The sequence below is a fragment of the Penicillium rubens genome (genome assembly GCF_028828025.1).
Source record: "Penicillium rubens strain IBT 27055 chromosome Unknown utg000002l_segment0_segment0, whole genome shotgun sequence".
Taxonomy (NCBI): Eukaryota; Fungi; Ascomycota; class Eurotiomycetes; order Eurotiales; family Aspergillaceae; genus Penicillium; species Penicillium rubens.
In genome coordinates this window covers 5,152,042-5,168,315 of record NW_026890600.1, presented here as the reverse complement: position 1 = coordinate 5,168,315, position 16,274 = coordinate 5,152,042, and the positions used below count along the sequence as shown (strand labels likewise).

The following is a 16,274-nucleotide window of genomic DNA, read 5'->3' as shown; positions in this document are numbered from 1 at the left end:
CTCCGGTTTTCCTTACAAAGCGGGCAAGTGAAAGAATCTATAGAACAAAGAAAGAAATATTAGATCTCAAATTATTTTGCAACCAGTCACATTCAAAAGAATATATATAGTCTTATCAAAATTCTAGTAAAACTTAGAGCTCTAGCAGCTCAAGCATACAGCACATACACCACGTGGGGGCGGTGACGCCCAAACCTTACGAGTCACGGGTTATTGACAGCTCAACTCTCCTTTACGTGTCTATCTCCGAAGGTCCGAAGCTCTTATTCCCTGTTGGACAATCCATTTCGGAAAAAAAAAGTTGAGGATGACAGGAAATACCGAGGAGCTGTGCCAGGCGGTGCTAGGTTTCGTCACCCAAGGCACGTATCCCGAGGAGAGTGTAGTTGCTGGTAAGTTCCCGGCAGCTGCTCTCGCCAGGGAACTTGAGCTTATATCGAAGGCACGTGAGCAGGTAGAGGTACAGAATCTCCAATGTCTATCTACATACGTCGGTGGTCACTGACTAGCTCTGCTTTACTTGATTAGAATGAGATTAGCTCCTTGAGTCGCGAGAACACCTTCGATGCCGACGACTGGATTATCCAAGCGAAACAACTCCACGCCGACATAGAACGCTCAAGATTGACTGCGCGAGAAATAGTCGCGCAGCATGAGCATACCGAACCCCTACAGGCAAAGGTTGAAGATGCGAGGGCAAAAGTCGCCTTGGTTGAGACGGAGATTGCCTTCAATCAGGCCGTAGCGGGTACCCTAGAGGAGGTGCACCGGTTGTGCCAGCAGCTGGAAACTGGGCGAGCTGCGCTCAGAAGTGGCCAGATCACCACCGCCATTGAGCAATTGGAGTCTGTCGACGCAGCTGTTGGAAAAGACGCCTTCTTTACCAATACAAATGTGATGGGCATACTCTCTGACGAAGTGTCATTGCTGCGGTCTGAGATTGTTGAGGCTCTTCGTTCCCGCTGGGCTGATCAATTGAAAGTTGACCGAAAACAAGGCGAATTCCATGTCTCCAGCGCAGACGCAGATGCAGATTCACTTCAGAGCACTATTACGTCGCTGTCCCGACTGGATATACTCACATCTGCCATTGAGAAACTACAAAAGGATCTCTTGTCTGCAATCGTAAATCCGATCTTGCTACCTCACCCTGATGGAACCAGCCATGGTGTGGTGGTGACGGAGACCAGCATCCGCATTGAGCCAGAGGCCTCAAAGACAACCGCACTAGAGACCTTGGATCGCCTTTCCAGCGTTCTGGGCTACTTGCGACAAAATTTACCGTCATTGGTGTCCGCAACCTTCTCCGAATCGTTCATTGTGACTATTTCCTCGAAAGCAATCTCCGAGTGGCTATCCTCTGCTATTCCCACCGACCTGGCTGGCCTCGCCGAGTTTGAGAACATCCTGAACCATGTTTCACAGTTTGCCAAGCAGATAGAGTCTTGGGGTTGGACTGGCCAAGAAGGACTCGTCTCATGGGTCAACCAAGCTCCACGCCTGTGGTTGACTCGGCGTAGAGTCGACTCGCTCGATAGCGTTCGCAAATTCCTTGCTGCCAGCCAAGGAACAACGAAGCGGGTCGAACGAATTGAAAAGGAAAAGGTTTCTCGCGCTGAGGGTGCTCTACTGGAGAACGCCGGCAATGAGGACTGGGACGCGGACTGGGACGACGATAATGAAGATGAGCCCAAGAAAGAAGAAGCAACAAAGCCTGATGGAGAAGAGGAAGATGTAAGTGCGTGGGGTCTTGATGACGAGGACATCGAGGAGACTCCCGATCAGGCCAAGCCAGAGACAGTTGCTTCTACGGACGAGGATGACGCTGATGATGCCTGGGGCTGGGGGGATGAGGATGAAGATGACCATAAAGTCGATGATAAGCCTTCGCAGCCCCAGAACACAGCAGCGGTAAATCCAACCGACAAGAAGGATACGGCTGGATTTGTATCACCGAAAGAGGTCACTCTGAAGGAAGTCTTCACGATCACCGATATCCCCGAGTCTGTCCTTGCGGTCGTCCAGCAGCAAATCTCCGATTCAAAGGATATCTTGCAGCCTGCGTAAGTCATGCTTTTTTTCGATCTTAAAGTCTTTTCTTGCCATCAAACTAACCAGAGCTCAGCCATGCCCGTTCCCGCGTTGCTTCTTCTGGTGCTGGTCTCCTTGCACTGCCGACGCTGATCTTGGCCATGTTCAAAGCTACATCATCCACATTCTACTCGCTGAAGCTTACTTCAGGGCAGATGTACCTTTATAATGATAGTCTGTACCTTGCTGATGAAATCAGAAAACTGGTTGAGGAACATCAACTCTCCAGACTTCAGCCCGATGTTGAAGCTTTGGAGAAATTTGGCAAACTTGCGTATAGCAAAGAGATGCAGACACAGCGCACGATCGTCACAGATCTGCTTGACGGAGCCCAAGGATTTGGACAATGCTCTGAACAGCCATTCCAAGCAGACTGTGAGAATTCCGTTAGCGCGACTGTCGACCGACTTCGCGATGTTTACAAGGAATGGCAACCCATACTGTCCCATTCCGCGCTGCTCCAATCAGTCGGATCTCTCTTGTCTACTGTGATCAACAAGGTGGTCATCGACATCGAAGATCTAGGTGATATCTCGGAGGACCAGTCACGGCAGCTAGTCTCCTTCTGTAACCAAATCTCAAAATTGGAGGACCTCTTCATGCCCGAGACAGGTGGCGATGCCGAGGCATTGCCAGTCACAGCCATCTACGTTCCGAGCTGGCTCCGTTTCCAATATATGATCAATATTCTGGAGAGCTCCCTCGCCGATATCAAATACCTTTGGATCGAAGGAGAGTTGGGCTTGGAGTTCTCTGCTGAGGAAGTGATTGACCTGATCGAGGCCTTGTTTGCAGAGTCTGATTACCGTCGACGTGCCATTTCGGAGATCCGAAAGGCGCCCAGAGGATAAAACCCATCCACACAATAGAAATACAGTTATTCACCAGGTATAACTTAAAGCTGCAGGTGTATTGCAATCAAGTATGTAGACCAAGTGGAGACATCTCCGCGCTCTGCGCAAGTGTGCCGCACAGGTCACCGTATTTTTTCCTCACCCGTCGAAAATGCGACAGCCACTAAAAAAGATTCCATCTACAACAACGGCAGCAATTTGAAGTATTTCACAATGAGTGAAGATTTGGTTACTGCTGGTGCAGCAGAGGCTGTGCAGAGACAAGTCCGAGTGCAGCTCATCAGCCAGGAGGAGGATATTGCTCTGCCTGAAAGCACCGGCCCAATTCTTGTTCCTACTGGTGAGACTCATTGTCGATCAAAAATCATAAATGATGATATCAAGTACTGACTTTTCCTTCGAAAAGGACTTCGACGATACGCGCTATCGACATTAGTGAACAACCTTCTCTCAAGCGAAAAGCCCATTCCATTTGAGTTTTTGATCAATGGAACTTTTTTGCGGACCTCGATTGATGAATATTTGGTCGACAATGGTATCTCCTCTGAGACGACACTCGAGATTGAATATGTTCGAGCTTTGATCCCGCCCCTGCATATCGCCTCATTCCAGCACGATGACTGGGTTAGCGCGACAGACGTCCTTTCCACAACTTCACCTGCTGCATCCTGGGCCTCAGGCGCGACCTTCACCAAGGGCCAGGAAAGAATCCTATCAGGAAGTTATGATGGTCTTCTTCGCATCTGGAATATGTCGTCTGAGACTATTGCGACCTCTCCTGCCGCCGCAGATGGTGGCCACACCGCCTCTATCAGAGCCGCCAAATTCGTTTCCCCGAACCAGATCGCATCGGCAGGTCTCGATCGCACGGTCCGATTGTGGAAGTATACCGAGGGCGAAGGTGGTTTCACTGGAAAAATTTCTCCTCAGCTAGAGCTGTATGGTCACAAGGCTGGAATTGAGTCACTAGCGGTTCATGCCAAGTCCAACCGTCTGTTGACTGGTTCTGCAGACAACAACGTTGGATTCTGGTCAACCAAGAAGGCTGATGCCCCAGCAGCACCTGAGAACTTGCTTCCTTCCAGCAATGCTCGGAACACAAAGCGCCGCAAGCTGAACACATCCGTCAGCACACCTCAGCGTGGTCCTCTGGCTCTTCTGTCAGCCCACACGGCGCCTGTCTCTGCTGCTATCTTCGACGCGAAAGATGCTACTGTCGGTTACTCGGCTTCATGGGATCACTCCCTGCGGACCTGGGATTTGGTCACTGGTTCTCTGGTTGATACTCGCACCACATCACACTCACTGCTCTCGCTCGAGCACCTCCCAGAACTCAGCCTCTTGGCTGCCGGTACTGCCGCCCGTCATATCACTCTGATTGACCCCCGTGCATCTGCCACGACTGTGGCTGCTATGACTCTCCGAGGCCACACCAACGCTGTTGTGAGCTTGGCCCGTGATCCCCACAGCACATATGGTCTCATCAGCGGTAGTCACGACGGCACGTGCAGAATTTGGGACATCCGGTCTACCAAGACCGACAAGGAAGGTGTTGTTGGTGAGAGTGTTTACTCGATTACCCGGAAGAGCCTCGAGGAGGAGGGTAAGTCGGATAGCAAGCGGGTTGGCGGTGAAGGTGTCAAGGTGTTCAGCGTGTGCTGGGACAAGACGGTGGGCATTGTCAGTGCGGGTGAGGATAAGCGGATCCAAATCAACCGCGGCGAAGGCGTGCTGTCTTCGAAAGCATGAGTGCACATATGGGCCTGGCGTTTAACACTTGGTTGAGGGCAAAAGTTTAGACTTACACATATTTTTTTCTCCTTACTTTCCAACTTCGCGTATATCTTTAGCTCGCAATTGGATATATACCAAACTGCAAACTAATAGTCGCTACAACTTTGCCGTAAACATATTTGGTTTTGAAGCTTCCATTTAACCCAGGTTTATGTCTAGCCTATAATACATCCACAGAGGGGTTCCATTCACATACAAACTGGCAAAGACCGAGTGCCAGGAATCAATACAACGCCAAATCCATGCCTCTCACGCAAAATAGTGAGACAATCCCATAAAAGTAACAATCGAACGCGAAACCACTAGGCTTATAGTCTCCGCTCCATGCGGTTCAACTTGACAGGAGTTTTGATCTATTGAGATTTCGTTAGCCACAAATTCGCTTAATGTCTCTGAGAGACAGCGCAAGCTGAGATATCGCAAAGGGGAAAAGGGAAACCCACTTGTGTCCGTGTCCGCTGTCCCCTCACAGGCAAGCCCAACGCATGGCGTCGGCCGCGGTAAGTTCCGGTCTCTTTCATGCGCTTGATATCGTTCAGAACTTCTCTGCGCAGATCGTTCTCGATTTTCATCTCAGACAGCACAGCCGTGAGGTCGAGAACCTGTTTGTTGGCCAGCTCGCCGACGCGGCAGGTCGGGTGGATGTTGAAGCGGGACATGAGGCGGGCGGAGCTGTTGTTGCCAATTCCGAAGAAGGTCTGGAGGGACTTCTGTTGTACTCAATGAATGTTAGTTGGATATCGAGGTTGCGGGCGCAATCGTGAGGGTCGGCTTGCCTTGAGCAGGTTCCGCTCGGGGAAGTTGACACCAAGGATGAAAACCTAAAGAGTTATTAGCGGAGTTCCTTGGGACGATATATTCCATCTCGACAGTGGCTCTCATACCATCTTGAACTATGTTGGCTGGCTGGTGTCCTGACAATTGTATGGGCCGTCACTTGTTGCTCTCGTTGAACCCCGGGAGAAATCCTCCGTCAACGTGAAACGTTTTTCCGTAATTCGATGCCTGAATTTCCCGGCAGTAACACATCTGTTCTCCGCACGCCATTGCAAGCTGGCCTTCTTTCCCCCCAATTGCTTCATCTTCCCCTTTCACTGTATCCTACTAGAGCAGTGGCAATTAGCAAACATGTATTTCAGGAATCTATTTTTGTCCCTTTTCTTCGTCTTCGCCGTCGGCTTTGCGCTGGTTCAGGCCGAAGAGTCCAAGGGACCTCGCGGCCCTAAGATTACCTCCAAGGTGATTGACATTGATGTTCTGGCCCCGTCTATATGCAGGCAGTTCTGATTTTTGGTGACAGGTCTACTTCGATATTCAACATGGAGATGAGTCCCTCGGTCGCATTGTGATGGGCTTGTACGGCAAGACCGTCCCTGAGGTTCGTAGAACTATATCCATTTGGAATTAGCAATTGAGACTCGTTGCTGACATTATTACTCTGGATAGACCGCTGAGAACTTCCGGTATGATGAAATTGCTATGTCAAGGCCTCGAATGTCTATCCTGCATATGCTAACCCACTTCTAGCGCTCTGGCTACTGGCGAGAAGGGCTTTGGTTACCAGGACTCTACCTTCCACCGTGTTATCAAGGATTTCATGATCCAGGGTGGTGACTTCACCAAGGGCGATGGTTCGTGAGCTTCCGAGCAGGTTAGATTTTATAATACTAAGTATGTACAGGCACCGGCGGAAAGTCGATCTACGGCAACAAGTTCAAGGATGAGAACTTCAAGCTGCGTCACACCAAGAAGGGCCTGCTGAGTAGGCATCTCCGCTCCTTTGATTCAATCTCACAGGGATCTGACCATTCTTAGGCATGGCCAACGCTGGCAAGGATACCAACGGCTCTCAGTTCTTCATCACCACCGCTATCACCTCGTTCGTATCCCTTGTAATGATTTCCTTGGTGCAATAACTGACTTGAAACCACACAGTTGGCTTGATGGCCGCCACGTCGTCTTCGGAGAGGTCCTCGAGGGCTACGAAATTGTCGACAAGATCCAGAACGTTCCCAAGGGACCCGGCGACAAGCCCAGGCTGGCGGTTAAGATCGTGAAGAGCGGTGAGCTCGAGCTCGAGCCCGAGACTGAGACCGAGGACAAAGGTAGCCGCGATGAGCTCTAGACAGGTGACTGTCTGCGCGATGTTTCCTCTGCTACTGGTCGGAAGTGGCTGATGATGTTGGATGTCTTAAGAACTCAACCAAGAGCCGGGTGTCACCGACAAAGCCCCCGATGCCCCCGAGGCCGCCGTGCCATCTTACTCCCTGCAGCCGGCCATGATTTTCTTCGTTCTGGTCGCCGTTGTGGGTATCTGGATTGCCCGTCGGCGAGGCCAGCAGCAACAGCAACAACAAGAGAAAGAACAATATGTTGCATAAGAGAGGATGTTAGATCAATTATACGTTATTTTGGACCCTCGGCCCGCCCGCCCCTAAAACCCTGGATTTCAATGCCCGGTGACTCTCATCATCATAAATTGATAGATCATCTATGGATGTTTCCTTGTGGTCACGTAGGTGGTGATATACTTCCAAGTACTTGGTCCAGTCAAATCACTCGCCTCCTGTCTTAGTCAGACATGGATCTCCAGACCGCCCGCGAGCAGCAACTGGCGGGTAGAAATTTCTTCAGTGGCGGTAAGTACCTGGTTGGTACTTCTGGTAAGCGGGTTTTCACACTATAAAATTAGGTTCTTCTGTTGTACCTCCAATAGCCACACAGCGCCCCAACTCTCCAACTTTTGTTGCCTCCTTCCCACAGACTTCATCCGCCCCGTTCTGTTTCTCTTGATTCAACCCCCCTCCATCATCCCTTTTTTCTCACTACTCACTCTCTCTCTCACTCTCACTCTCTTCTCTCTAGAGTTCTTAGATTCGGGAGATTTGCATTTTCCATCTACTCTGTGGTTTTCCTGAGCTTTCTTGTTTGCCACTCGATCTTTTTTTTTTCTTATCGAGTTGAAACAGAAAAGCGATTTGATCTTTTCACCGTCTCTCTCTTTCTCTTTCTCTTCTCTTAAAGGTACACTTTACGTGAATTTCTTATCCTTTGCAAGTATCTTTTGCAGATCACTTGTGCTTTATCTACCAACGAATCTTTCCCGGTGAAGCAGGAAAAAACTGTACGCAGTAACCTTCACCTGCTTTCATCAACGTCGGACATCTTTTAACTCTTGCTCTGCGATAGACATTTCCACCGCAAAAATGGCCGACGGTTTGCAAATGGGAAACCTTTCCCTCAACGAGTCCCAGCACGCCCCCCAGGGTAACGCCCCTGTTGGCCGTGCCGCCTACATCCCTCCCCACCTTCGTCAGCGTGGTCCCGGCCCTGCCCCCAGTGCTAACGCTGGTGCTCCTTCTGGCTTCGGTGGTCCTCGGTACAGTACACGAAAGACTGAACATCGTGAAGCGGCAACTGATTTTGTGTCTTCTAGTGACGGTGGCAACTGGGCCAACGCTAACGCTCCCAACTTCAGCCCTCGTGGCCCCGCGAACGGTATGACCAGCTGGACTCCCGACGGAAAACTCCGACCCTTCAATCCCAATGCTTACGGAAACCCAGGCTCTTATGGTGGTGGTAGCAGTGGCGGCTACAGCGGTGGTGGTCAGCAAGCCCGTGGATCAGGCGATGGCCAGTGGCGCGACGGCAAGCACGTTCCCGGTCCCGCCAATGCTCGCTTGGAGCGCGAGCTGTTCGGAGTGCCCAACGACCCCTCTAAGCAGCAGACTGGAATCAACTTCTCCAACTACGATGATATTCCCGTTGAGGCCTCCGGAAATGATGTCCCGGAGCCTGTCACCCAGTTCACCAACCCTCCTCTGGACGATCACTTGATTGCCAACATCAAGCTTGCCAGCTATGTCATTCCTACTCCCGTCCAGAAGTACTCGGTTCCCATCGTCATGAATGGCCGTGATCTTATGGCCTGTGCCCAGACCGGTTCCGGAAAGACTGGTGGTTTCCTTTTCCCTATCCTCTCTCAGGCTTTCCAGAACGGTCCCTCTGCCGCCCCTGTCCAGGGCGGTGGTGGTCAGTTCAGCTACGGCCGCCAGCGCAAGGCTTACCCTACCTCTCTCATTCTTGCTCCCACTCGTGAGCTGGTCTCTCAGATCTTCGAGGAGGCCCGCAAATTCGCTTACCGCTCGTGGGTCCGCCCCTGCGTCGTGTACGGTGGTGCAGACATCGGCTCCCAACTTCGTCAGATCGAGCGTGGTTGCGACCTCCTCGTTGCCACCCCCGGTCGCCTGGTTGATCTGATTGAGCGTGGCCGTATCTCCCTGGCTAACATCAAGTACCTCGTTCTTGACGAGGCTGACCGCATGCTGGACATGGGTTTCGAGCCCCAGATTCGCCGCATTGTCGAGGGTGAGGACATGCCCGTTGTTGACAATCGCCAAACACTCATGTTCTCGGCCACCTTCCCCCGCGATATCCAAATGCTTGCTCGTGATTTCCTCAAGGACTACATCTTCTTGTCCGTTGGCCGTGTCGGAAGTACTTCGGAGAACATCACCCAGAAGGTTGAGTATGTCGAGGATGCCGACAAGCGCTCCGTCCTGCTGGATATTCTCCACACCCACGGCAGCACTGGTCTGACCCTCATTTTCGTTGAGACCAAGCGCATGGCCGACTCGCTCTCCGACTTCCTCATTAACCAGCGTTTCCCTGCAACTGCCATTCACGGTGACCGTACCCAGCGCGAGCGTGAGCGTGCTCTCGAGCTCTTCCGTAATGGTCGCTGCCCTATTCTGGTTGCTACTGCTGTTGCTGCCCGTGGTCTCGATATCCCTAACGTGACCCACGTTATCAACTACGATCTCCCCACTGACATCGACGACTACGTTCACCGCATTGGTCGTACTGGTCGTGCCGGTAACACTGGTATCGCCACTGCTTTCTTCAACCGTGGCAACCGTGGTGTTGTTCGTGACTTGCTCGAGCTTTTGAAGGAAGCCCACCAGGAGGTTCCCGCTTTCCTGGAGAGCATCGCCCGTGAAGGTAGCGGATTCAGCGGTCGTGGCCGTGGTGGTGGTGGCCGTGGCCGTGGTGCTGCTGCTACTCGTGACGTGCGTCGTATCCCCGGCGGCATGGGCGGTGGCTTTGGCGGTCCCGGCGGCTACGGTGGCTCTGGAGGTGCTGCCCCCTCCTACGGTGGCGGCTATGGTGCTCCTGCTCCCTCCTACGGTGGTGGTTACGGCGGCGGTGGCTACGGCAACCCCTCCGGCTCCTCCGGCCCATCTTCCTGGTGGTAAATCAGTCGTGGTCTTTTGACGATGCCCTCGGGTCTGATTGGCTCCCTTGCTTTATTTTCTTTTGTCTCTCATTGACGGATACGATCAGATTGAGTCCCTGAGTTCTTTTCTACCTGTGCTATCTCTCAGGGACGGCTTTGTCATGACTGCACGACTTTCCTATGCTTGTTTTAGATTCATACTTTCCCCGTTTGCGTATGCTTTAATCTGGTTCTTCCTTTGTTGTTCCTCTCATGTCTCTCTTCGCTGATTCTATCCATGGCCTTTAATATTGCCTTGTATAGATACGAGGCATTCGCGCAGTCCGATCTTCTTCTCTTGCTCCTAGGAGACGCCACTATCTCCGGGCAACCCGTGGTCGACACTGCATGAACATCATAGAATGCGTTGTCTTTGCTTTTTTTTTTCCTATGTCCGCTCTCGTCAGATACCCCTTATGTTCGAGCGTCCTCATTGGGGATACGTTCGAGTGACGCGCGTGCGCCGAGCGGAGATTGATGACTTTTCATCATCTCGAAAAGTTCTCTTTTTCTCTTCGCATTGATCTTCTCGGTGTTGTTATGGCTGCATTCATCATGTGCAGCATAGACTTTTTACAGCGTCGGTATCTCATGGCGGACATTTGTTTCTGTTGCTGCCCTCGTGCGTTCTGCAGTCGATTTCGATTTCGAAAACAAAAACGTGCGCTTTCTTTCTCCGGGCTCTTTTTTTTTTCGGATACTGGTTATCTCGCCGCTACATCTCGCGGCGCGGCTGGTGTGTTTCGAAACCAAAAATGGGTATTCTTTGCATTCTGTATGGCGTTGGCTTGACCTGCAACTGCATGTCTTCTGCTTTCGGGTCCGTGGAGGCTGATTGTCTCCGAATAGGAGCATCTCGCTTCATTTCCTTATCTGTTCTGATCATTTTTCTCGGACCTCGGGGGATAGGACGCTGTCGCCGCTGAAAGAATGGATATACTTATGAATTCTCGGGTTCGGATTGGGAGGGACAAAGCGAACCAACGGCCCTAGGATGGCCACGAGAAGGAAAGTTGTCTTATCCAATGCAATTTCGAAAAAGTGTTTCCAATTATTATGGTCTAGGTGAAGTAGGTCCTTGTAGGATGTACAACATAGAGTAAGATATAGGATTAATGCGTAGTAAAATGTATAACACCAAAGATATTAAACTAAATGAGGTTCCTAGTTATTAGATGAATGTCTTATAAGATACATTAATCCAGGTCAAAAGTACCAAAGTCCTCTAGGGCTTATTTCCTTGGCTATATAAATAATCCAAAATGCGTGGCAATAATCGCATATTAAACGCGTGAGGTCTCTGATACGGGTAGATATCACACCAGCTATACCTTCATGGGCCACTCGGCTCTGCTTTCTTCCTCTTTTTCCGGCTTTTGAACTTCGTTTTTCCCTTTTCCCTTTTTGCACTTGGCACTCCTTTTCTCTTTTATCATTTCTATTTTCGTTTGTTTTCTCTTATACTATTTCTGCCTCGTTTTATCGGCTCCTAGGGGGCACTTTACTTTATAACCTGCGATTCTCCTAGAATCTGACCGCGAACCTACCGGTTTCAATAACCCCCAACATGGCCGATTTCGAAAACAGCATGATGGACGAGTCCTTCGCGGCGTCCGAAGCTGCGGACGACCAGTCTCACGGCATGACCGCTAGCGCGACGGTCGGTACAAGACGACAGGCGAACGGCACAATTGGCTCTGTGTACTCCGGCAACAAGATTCGACACCTGAAGAAAGATGATGGCATACCCCTATGGCGCAAAGATATCCAGTACCAATTCCTGAAGCTGGTCTTTGAGGACAAGACGCCCGTTTTTACGCGGTATCCCGACGGACAGAAGGGAATGGACTTCGCCGATGTCTACATCAATGCAATGGCCCGGAGCAGCAAGACCAGCAAGATTCTGAAGGATAAGTTACAGAACGACAAACCTGCGGCTATCAATATGGCTATGGTCTGTCTGCTGGTCAATTTCGGTCGCATGAACACTACCTTAAACTGTACGCTTGCAGCATATGCCAAACATAATTTACCCTCTCCGTGCTAATTGCTATTGTGTTGTTTTCTAGTCTTCCCCGAGATGCGTGCTCAACTCCGAACCTACCACTCGATTCCCTCACTACAAGCGCACCAGGACTCCAACGCCTACAAGCAGCTGCAGGATGCTCCTCGTCTCAAGTCCATCCTCAAGGGCGCCTCGGAGGATGTAGACCAGCCGAATACTTTGGAGAAGATTAAGCGACAGAATATACCTCGAACCAACCCAGTGAACTTGATATTTGTCCTGGCGCAGTATGCCCCCAAAGTGTCAGAAACACACTTCTTTCCTCCGCGAGACTTCTTCGACCTGGTCATGAGATCTACACTTAGCAGCCAAAGTCGCGCTAGAGCGTTCCTTTGGCTGATGTGGTGGTATCTAGAAAGTGATTTCAGTCGTGAGGCTGCTCTGAATAATCCATTTGGTCCAGGTGCGGAAGGCGAGGGGTCCGAGGGTCTTCCTCTGAAAGTACCTCCCTTTGGCATCCTGACAGAGGAACAAGCCAGTGAGGAGAATTTAGATACGCCCGAGGAACAGGAGTACGGGGAGTCTAAAAGACTAGAGCGCAAGCGTATGTGTTTAGTTCTGACTGCTGTTGAAGATGGGACTTGACTGACATTTGGCGCAGGCATCCTGGAAGAAGAGGAACCACTACCGCGCATTCCCAAGCGACCCAAAAAAGGTGAGCTCGACATTTTGAATAGTTGTCATATATACGTCCTCGGAAACGCTAACCTTCCCCGCAGAATACGGCTTTGACGAAGAATCATTCGCAGGAGATTACTCTGGTATGGGAGGTCGTGGCTCTGCTATGTCCACCCCTCTCCATCCTTCTGCTAAACGCAGCTTGGATGATGAGGACGATGATATGACACCTGGTCACTCCCGTCCGCGCCCTAAACAGGCCAAGCGGGAGTCATCACTTAATCGAGCCGTGGGCCAACAGCGACTCATCTTGAAAACGAGGATGGAACATACACCTGATGCTTCCCCCGCTCCTCCGGGTCCCAATCATCCCGTCCTTAATCGCTTTATTACAGAGCCCTCGCTTTCTTCAGCACCTACTATGCGTCGAATGCGGCCACTTACACAGCACCAGATAGCCGTTGAGCAAAATCGTCGACAGAGGATTGACTATCTGCTGGCCAAACGTAAATCAAACGCATACCGCGTTCTCCGTGCTAAACGGGAGAGTGAGATTCCTTTCGCGCGCTACGGTCGCTTGCTTCAGGGCCTGCCCGAGGGCTACGATACAGATGACGAAGAGATCTCGTGGGGCAAGGGTGGCCTCTTCCCGAACCCGGAAGAAGAGGATGACTTTGGAGAATGTGCAAGCGTCTTTCTCTCCGTAGTGCGAAAAGCTGCCCGCCGACTTGACCGCTGGGATTACACCGAAGCCAACGGCCCCAAGAAGGATCGGAAGAGGGAGCGCGAAGAGCGATACCAGGCCAAGGCAGCCCTAGAAGCTGATGTGCGAAATTCCAACAACAACCGATCCCGTCCACGTCCTCGCCCTAGTGCTGCTGCCAAGCGCAAGTCTACGGGTGTAACGGGCACTCCTGGCACTACCAAGAAAGCCGCGGCGTCACAGGCTAAGGGCACACACGCCCATCCTGATGGGTTGGGAGCTGGGCCATCAGCCGTGGGTACCCCAAGCTGGGACCCAGAGCACGGGCCCGAGGACTACATAGAGGGGGAGCTGGACGATCTCGACCGAGAACTCCTTGGCGAGGTTTCTGGTGAAGAAGATGATGGAGGTGCCCCCCGAGTCGATGAAGAAGGGGACTTCTCTGACGATCAGGATGACGAAGAAGATGTGGACGGTGATGAAAATTCCTCAGCCTATGAAGGCGCCAATGGTTACGCACGACATGAAGCCTCGTCCCCTGCCCCGAGGGGTCCAGCTGGCCCACGCGGGGAAGGTTATGGAGACGACGCGATGGAAGACTAATAGGGTTGGCGTTTTTTTTGCTTTGAAATCTTGTGTATCACGATCTACTGTTTCGTTTGTCTTTTTTTTACTTCCTCCTGTTCTCTAGGCGTATTATTCCCTTCTGTAATGGTTGTGTTTCCAAGTCAAATTCCACCCAAGGCCTTGATATAAGTGGCCAGTACTACCTTGACCTCCGATATGCACTGCATGTGATAAACCCCTCTTTCTCCTCTCTTCATCTGCCCACTTCCATAGCTGCGAATTGTTTCTTTACACAGATAATCTCAAATATCGCACACCCGTTCAACACACAAGCTTGATCATACGAGTTACGGAAGTCCGGTGGCAGAGTGGATACAGATGCTGTAGAGTTCGGTGTAGCCAACAGTACGAAGCGGATTCCTAAGACAAATTTGTTGAGACAATCTGTACTTTTCCCTCTACTCCTCAACCCGAATTAACTTGGTTTTGACCTGAGACAGATAGCAGGATAGGCCTTGTTGCCCAATTGCTCCGAGGAAGTTTATATTTCCGGTAAGCGTCATATCCCGCTAAGCTGCCCCCATTCTCCATTCTTGGTTTCTCTCCTTTCCCCATATTTGCACATTTCGCCTGACACATTCCCAGACGCGCACAAAGTATCCTGTACGATATATTACAGCTCTAACTACAGAATTGAAGTCACCCAAATCGTGTTGGACAAACAAAACACACAGTTTGTCTTTCGTCGCGAAGACTCTCTGTCCCCTTCCAGAGCACCCAACAGAAACGAGGAGCCTTGGAATCAACACGCAAGACAAACCAGAACCCGTTTACCCATCATGACCGAACAGCCTCGCATCCTGCGTCCGCGCCCGAGACGACCATTCGATCTGACGCCTGCCTCCACGGAGTCATCCGGACCTCCCACGCCGGCCGAGTCAACAGGCACTGAGTACCTGAACCCGAATGCAGACGCCGCGAACTCAACGAATGTGAGCCGCACAGGATCAGTGATGAACCTGACCTCCTCGACACTGTACGGGATCTACTCGCCGACGGCATTTGACGGGTTTCGCGACGAATCCAGTCCCTGGGGTACGGAAGCCAACAGTCCGGCGGCAGAGTTCCCGCCCGAGCCATTACAGCGCGCAGCAGAGAAATCGGCTATCGAGCCGCGGCGGATGGCACTGCGGAGGACCCGATCTCGCTTGAGCCATGGACTGTTCCGGGGCGTGATCTTGCCGCAGGCATTGAGCAGCGTGCTGCTCTTTGGCTTTGGTCTTGCTTACGGTGTGATTACGGTTCATCTTCATGATAACCATTGGATTACACCTGTCAAGCTGGAGAATATTCATTACTACGATTCATGGCAGTACCTAGGCTTCTGGGGGTTGGCTGGTATTGCTCTGGGTAATCTGCTTCCTTGGCTGGATAGCTGCCGTGAGGGCGACTCTGATTCGAAGCTTGCGGGTACCAATGAGGAGGACAGTGAGGACCGCACCCCATCTTGGGTTACTGTTGCGCGCAGTGTCGGAGCGTTTGTCGGAATTGCATTTGCTATGGTAAGTGGACAGCTGTTGTTTTCTACACTTCCCGTTCTTCTCTTTCTCTATGGACGATGCTGACATCTCGATTTTCTTTCTACAGCGGAGACTCCCTTGGGAATCTACCACGCAAGCATCGTTGACCCTCGCGCTCGCGAACCCCGTTCTCTGGTACCTGATTGACCGCACCACAACTGGCTTCGTCCTCTCGACCACCGTTGGATTGGCCGGCATGGGAGTGGTTCTTGGCCTCAAGCCAGAGCTTGTGCCCATATCGACTGGCCCGTCATTCGGCACCACTCTTCTGAATGGAACAGGACTGGAGAATGTGCTGGGCGCAGGAATCACACAGGAGAGCATTGCGGTCGGCACTTGGATTGCCAGTGTCATTTTCTGCGCGTGCGTGTGCTTTGGAAATGTTGGCCGTCAGCTTGCCATCGGAGCTGGCGTCAGAGATGTCATGAAGCCATGAGGGTCGAAAAGCGCCTGAGTTTTCCTGGTTCGGGATGAAAGACTCGAGTTTCGCTGGGGAATGGCCTTATATCAGGGCAGGGAACGTTTAATGTACATCTGAATAATTTATGGCTCTGATAAAGAATTGTAATAGAAATCGGCTCCGCTGACTTTCAGAAACCGTACTCTGTAGGAGATTAAAGAACCCGTAGGCCTACAATATTTACACAAGGCGAAGTTCTCGAGGAAAAAAAGTTCAATGATATTTATTGTTAAATTGATCGGTATGTAGAATCAATCATTGCAATCC

At 51.3% G+C, this 16,274-nt stretch overlaps 7 protein-coding genes across 7 annotated transcripts; 6 read left to right on the top strand and 1 right to left on the bottom strand.

The window, feature by feature from the left end:
* Window positions 1-307: 307 nt before the first annotated feature.
* On the top strand, window positions 308-2,942 carry N7525_004454 (uncharacterized protein; the record flags this gene model as incomplete). Its single annotated transcript, XM_002565760.1, has 3 exons — window positions 308-460; window positions 529-2,063; window positions 2,126-2,942. 3 exons carry the CDS (start codon window positions 308-310, stop codon window positions 2,940-2,942), a joined length of 2,505 nt encoding a protein of 834 aa, XP_002565806.1.
* A 216-nt stretch (window positions 2,943-3,158) lies between these two features.
* Window positions 3,159-4,694, top strand: N7525_004453 (WD repeat WDR12/YTM1 family ribosome biogenesis protein; the record flags this gene model as incomplete). Its single annotated transcript, XM_002565761.1, has 2 exons — window positions 3,159-3,285; window positions 3,352-4,694. The coding sequence occupies 2 exons, from the start codon at window positions 3,159-3,161 to the stop codon at window positions 4,692-4,694; spliced, it is 1,470 nt and encodes a 489-aa protein (XP_002565807.1).
* Window positions 4,695-5,037: 343 nt separating this feature from the next.
* Window positions 5,038-5,626, bottom strand: N7525_004452 (mitochondrial 37S ribosomal protein uS13m; the record flags this gene model as incomplete). The annotated part of the gene is made up of 4 exons (XM_061213023.1): window positions 5,038-5,092; window positions 5,183-5,449; window positions 5,516-5,560; window positions 5,624-5,626. 4 exons carry the CDS (start codon window positions 5,624-5,626, stop codon window positions 5,048-5,050), a joined length of 360 nt encoding a protein of 119 aa, XP_061070044.1. The 3' UTR covers window positions 5,038-5,047.
* Window positions 5,627-5,867: 241 nt separating this feature from the next.
* Window positions 5,868-7,120, top strand: N7525_004451 (uncharacterized protein; the record flags this gene model as incomplete). Its single annotated transcript, XM_061213022.1, has 8 exons — window positions 5,868-5,978; window positions 6,040-6,117; window positions 6,186-6,202; window positions 6,267-6,370; window positions 6,421-6,501; window positions 6,555-6,618; window positions 6,675-6,844; window positions 6,936-7,120. 8 exons carry the CDS (start codon window positions 5,868-5,870, stop codon window positions 7,118-7,120), a joined length of 810 nt encoding a protein of 269 aa, XP_061070043.1.
* An 825-nt stretch (window positions 7,121-7,945) lies between these two features.
* Window positions 7,946-9,994, top strand: N7525_004450 (DEAD/DEAH box helicase; the record flags this gene model as incomplete). The annotated part of the gene is made up of 1 exon (XM_002565764.1): window positions 7,946-9,994. The coding sequence occupies one exon, from the start codon at window positions 7,946-7,948 to the stop codon at window positions 9,992-9,994; it is 2,049 nt and encodes a 682-aa protein (XP_002565810.1).
* Window positions 9,995-11,581: 1,587 nt separating this feature from the next.
* N7525_004449 (uncharacterized protein) lies at window positions 11,582-14,003 on the top strand (the record flags this gene model as incomplete). The annotated part of the gene is made up of 4 exons (XM_002565765.1): window positions 11,582-12,014; window positions 12,084-12,623; window positions 12,681-12,734; window positions 12,799-14,003. The coding sequence occupies 4 exons, from the start codon at window positions 11,582-11,584 to the stop codon at window positions 14,001-14,003; spliced, it is 2,232 nt and encodes a 743-aa protein (XP_002565811.1).
* Window positions 14,004-14,806: 803 nt separating this feature from the next.
* Window positions 14,807-15,983, top strand: N7525_004448 (INSIG family protein; the record flags this gene model as incomplete). The annotated part of the gene is made up of 2 exons (XM_002565766.1): window positions 14,807-15,529; window positions 15,615-15,983. 2 exons carry the CDS (start codon window positions 14,807-14,809, stop codon window positions 15,981-15,983), a joined length of 1,092 nt encoding a protein of 363 aa, XP_002565812.1.
* Window positions 15,984-16,274: the final 291 nt, after the last annotated feature.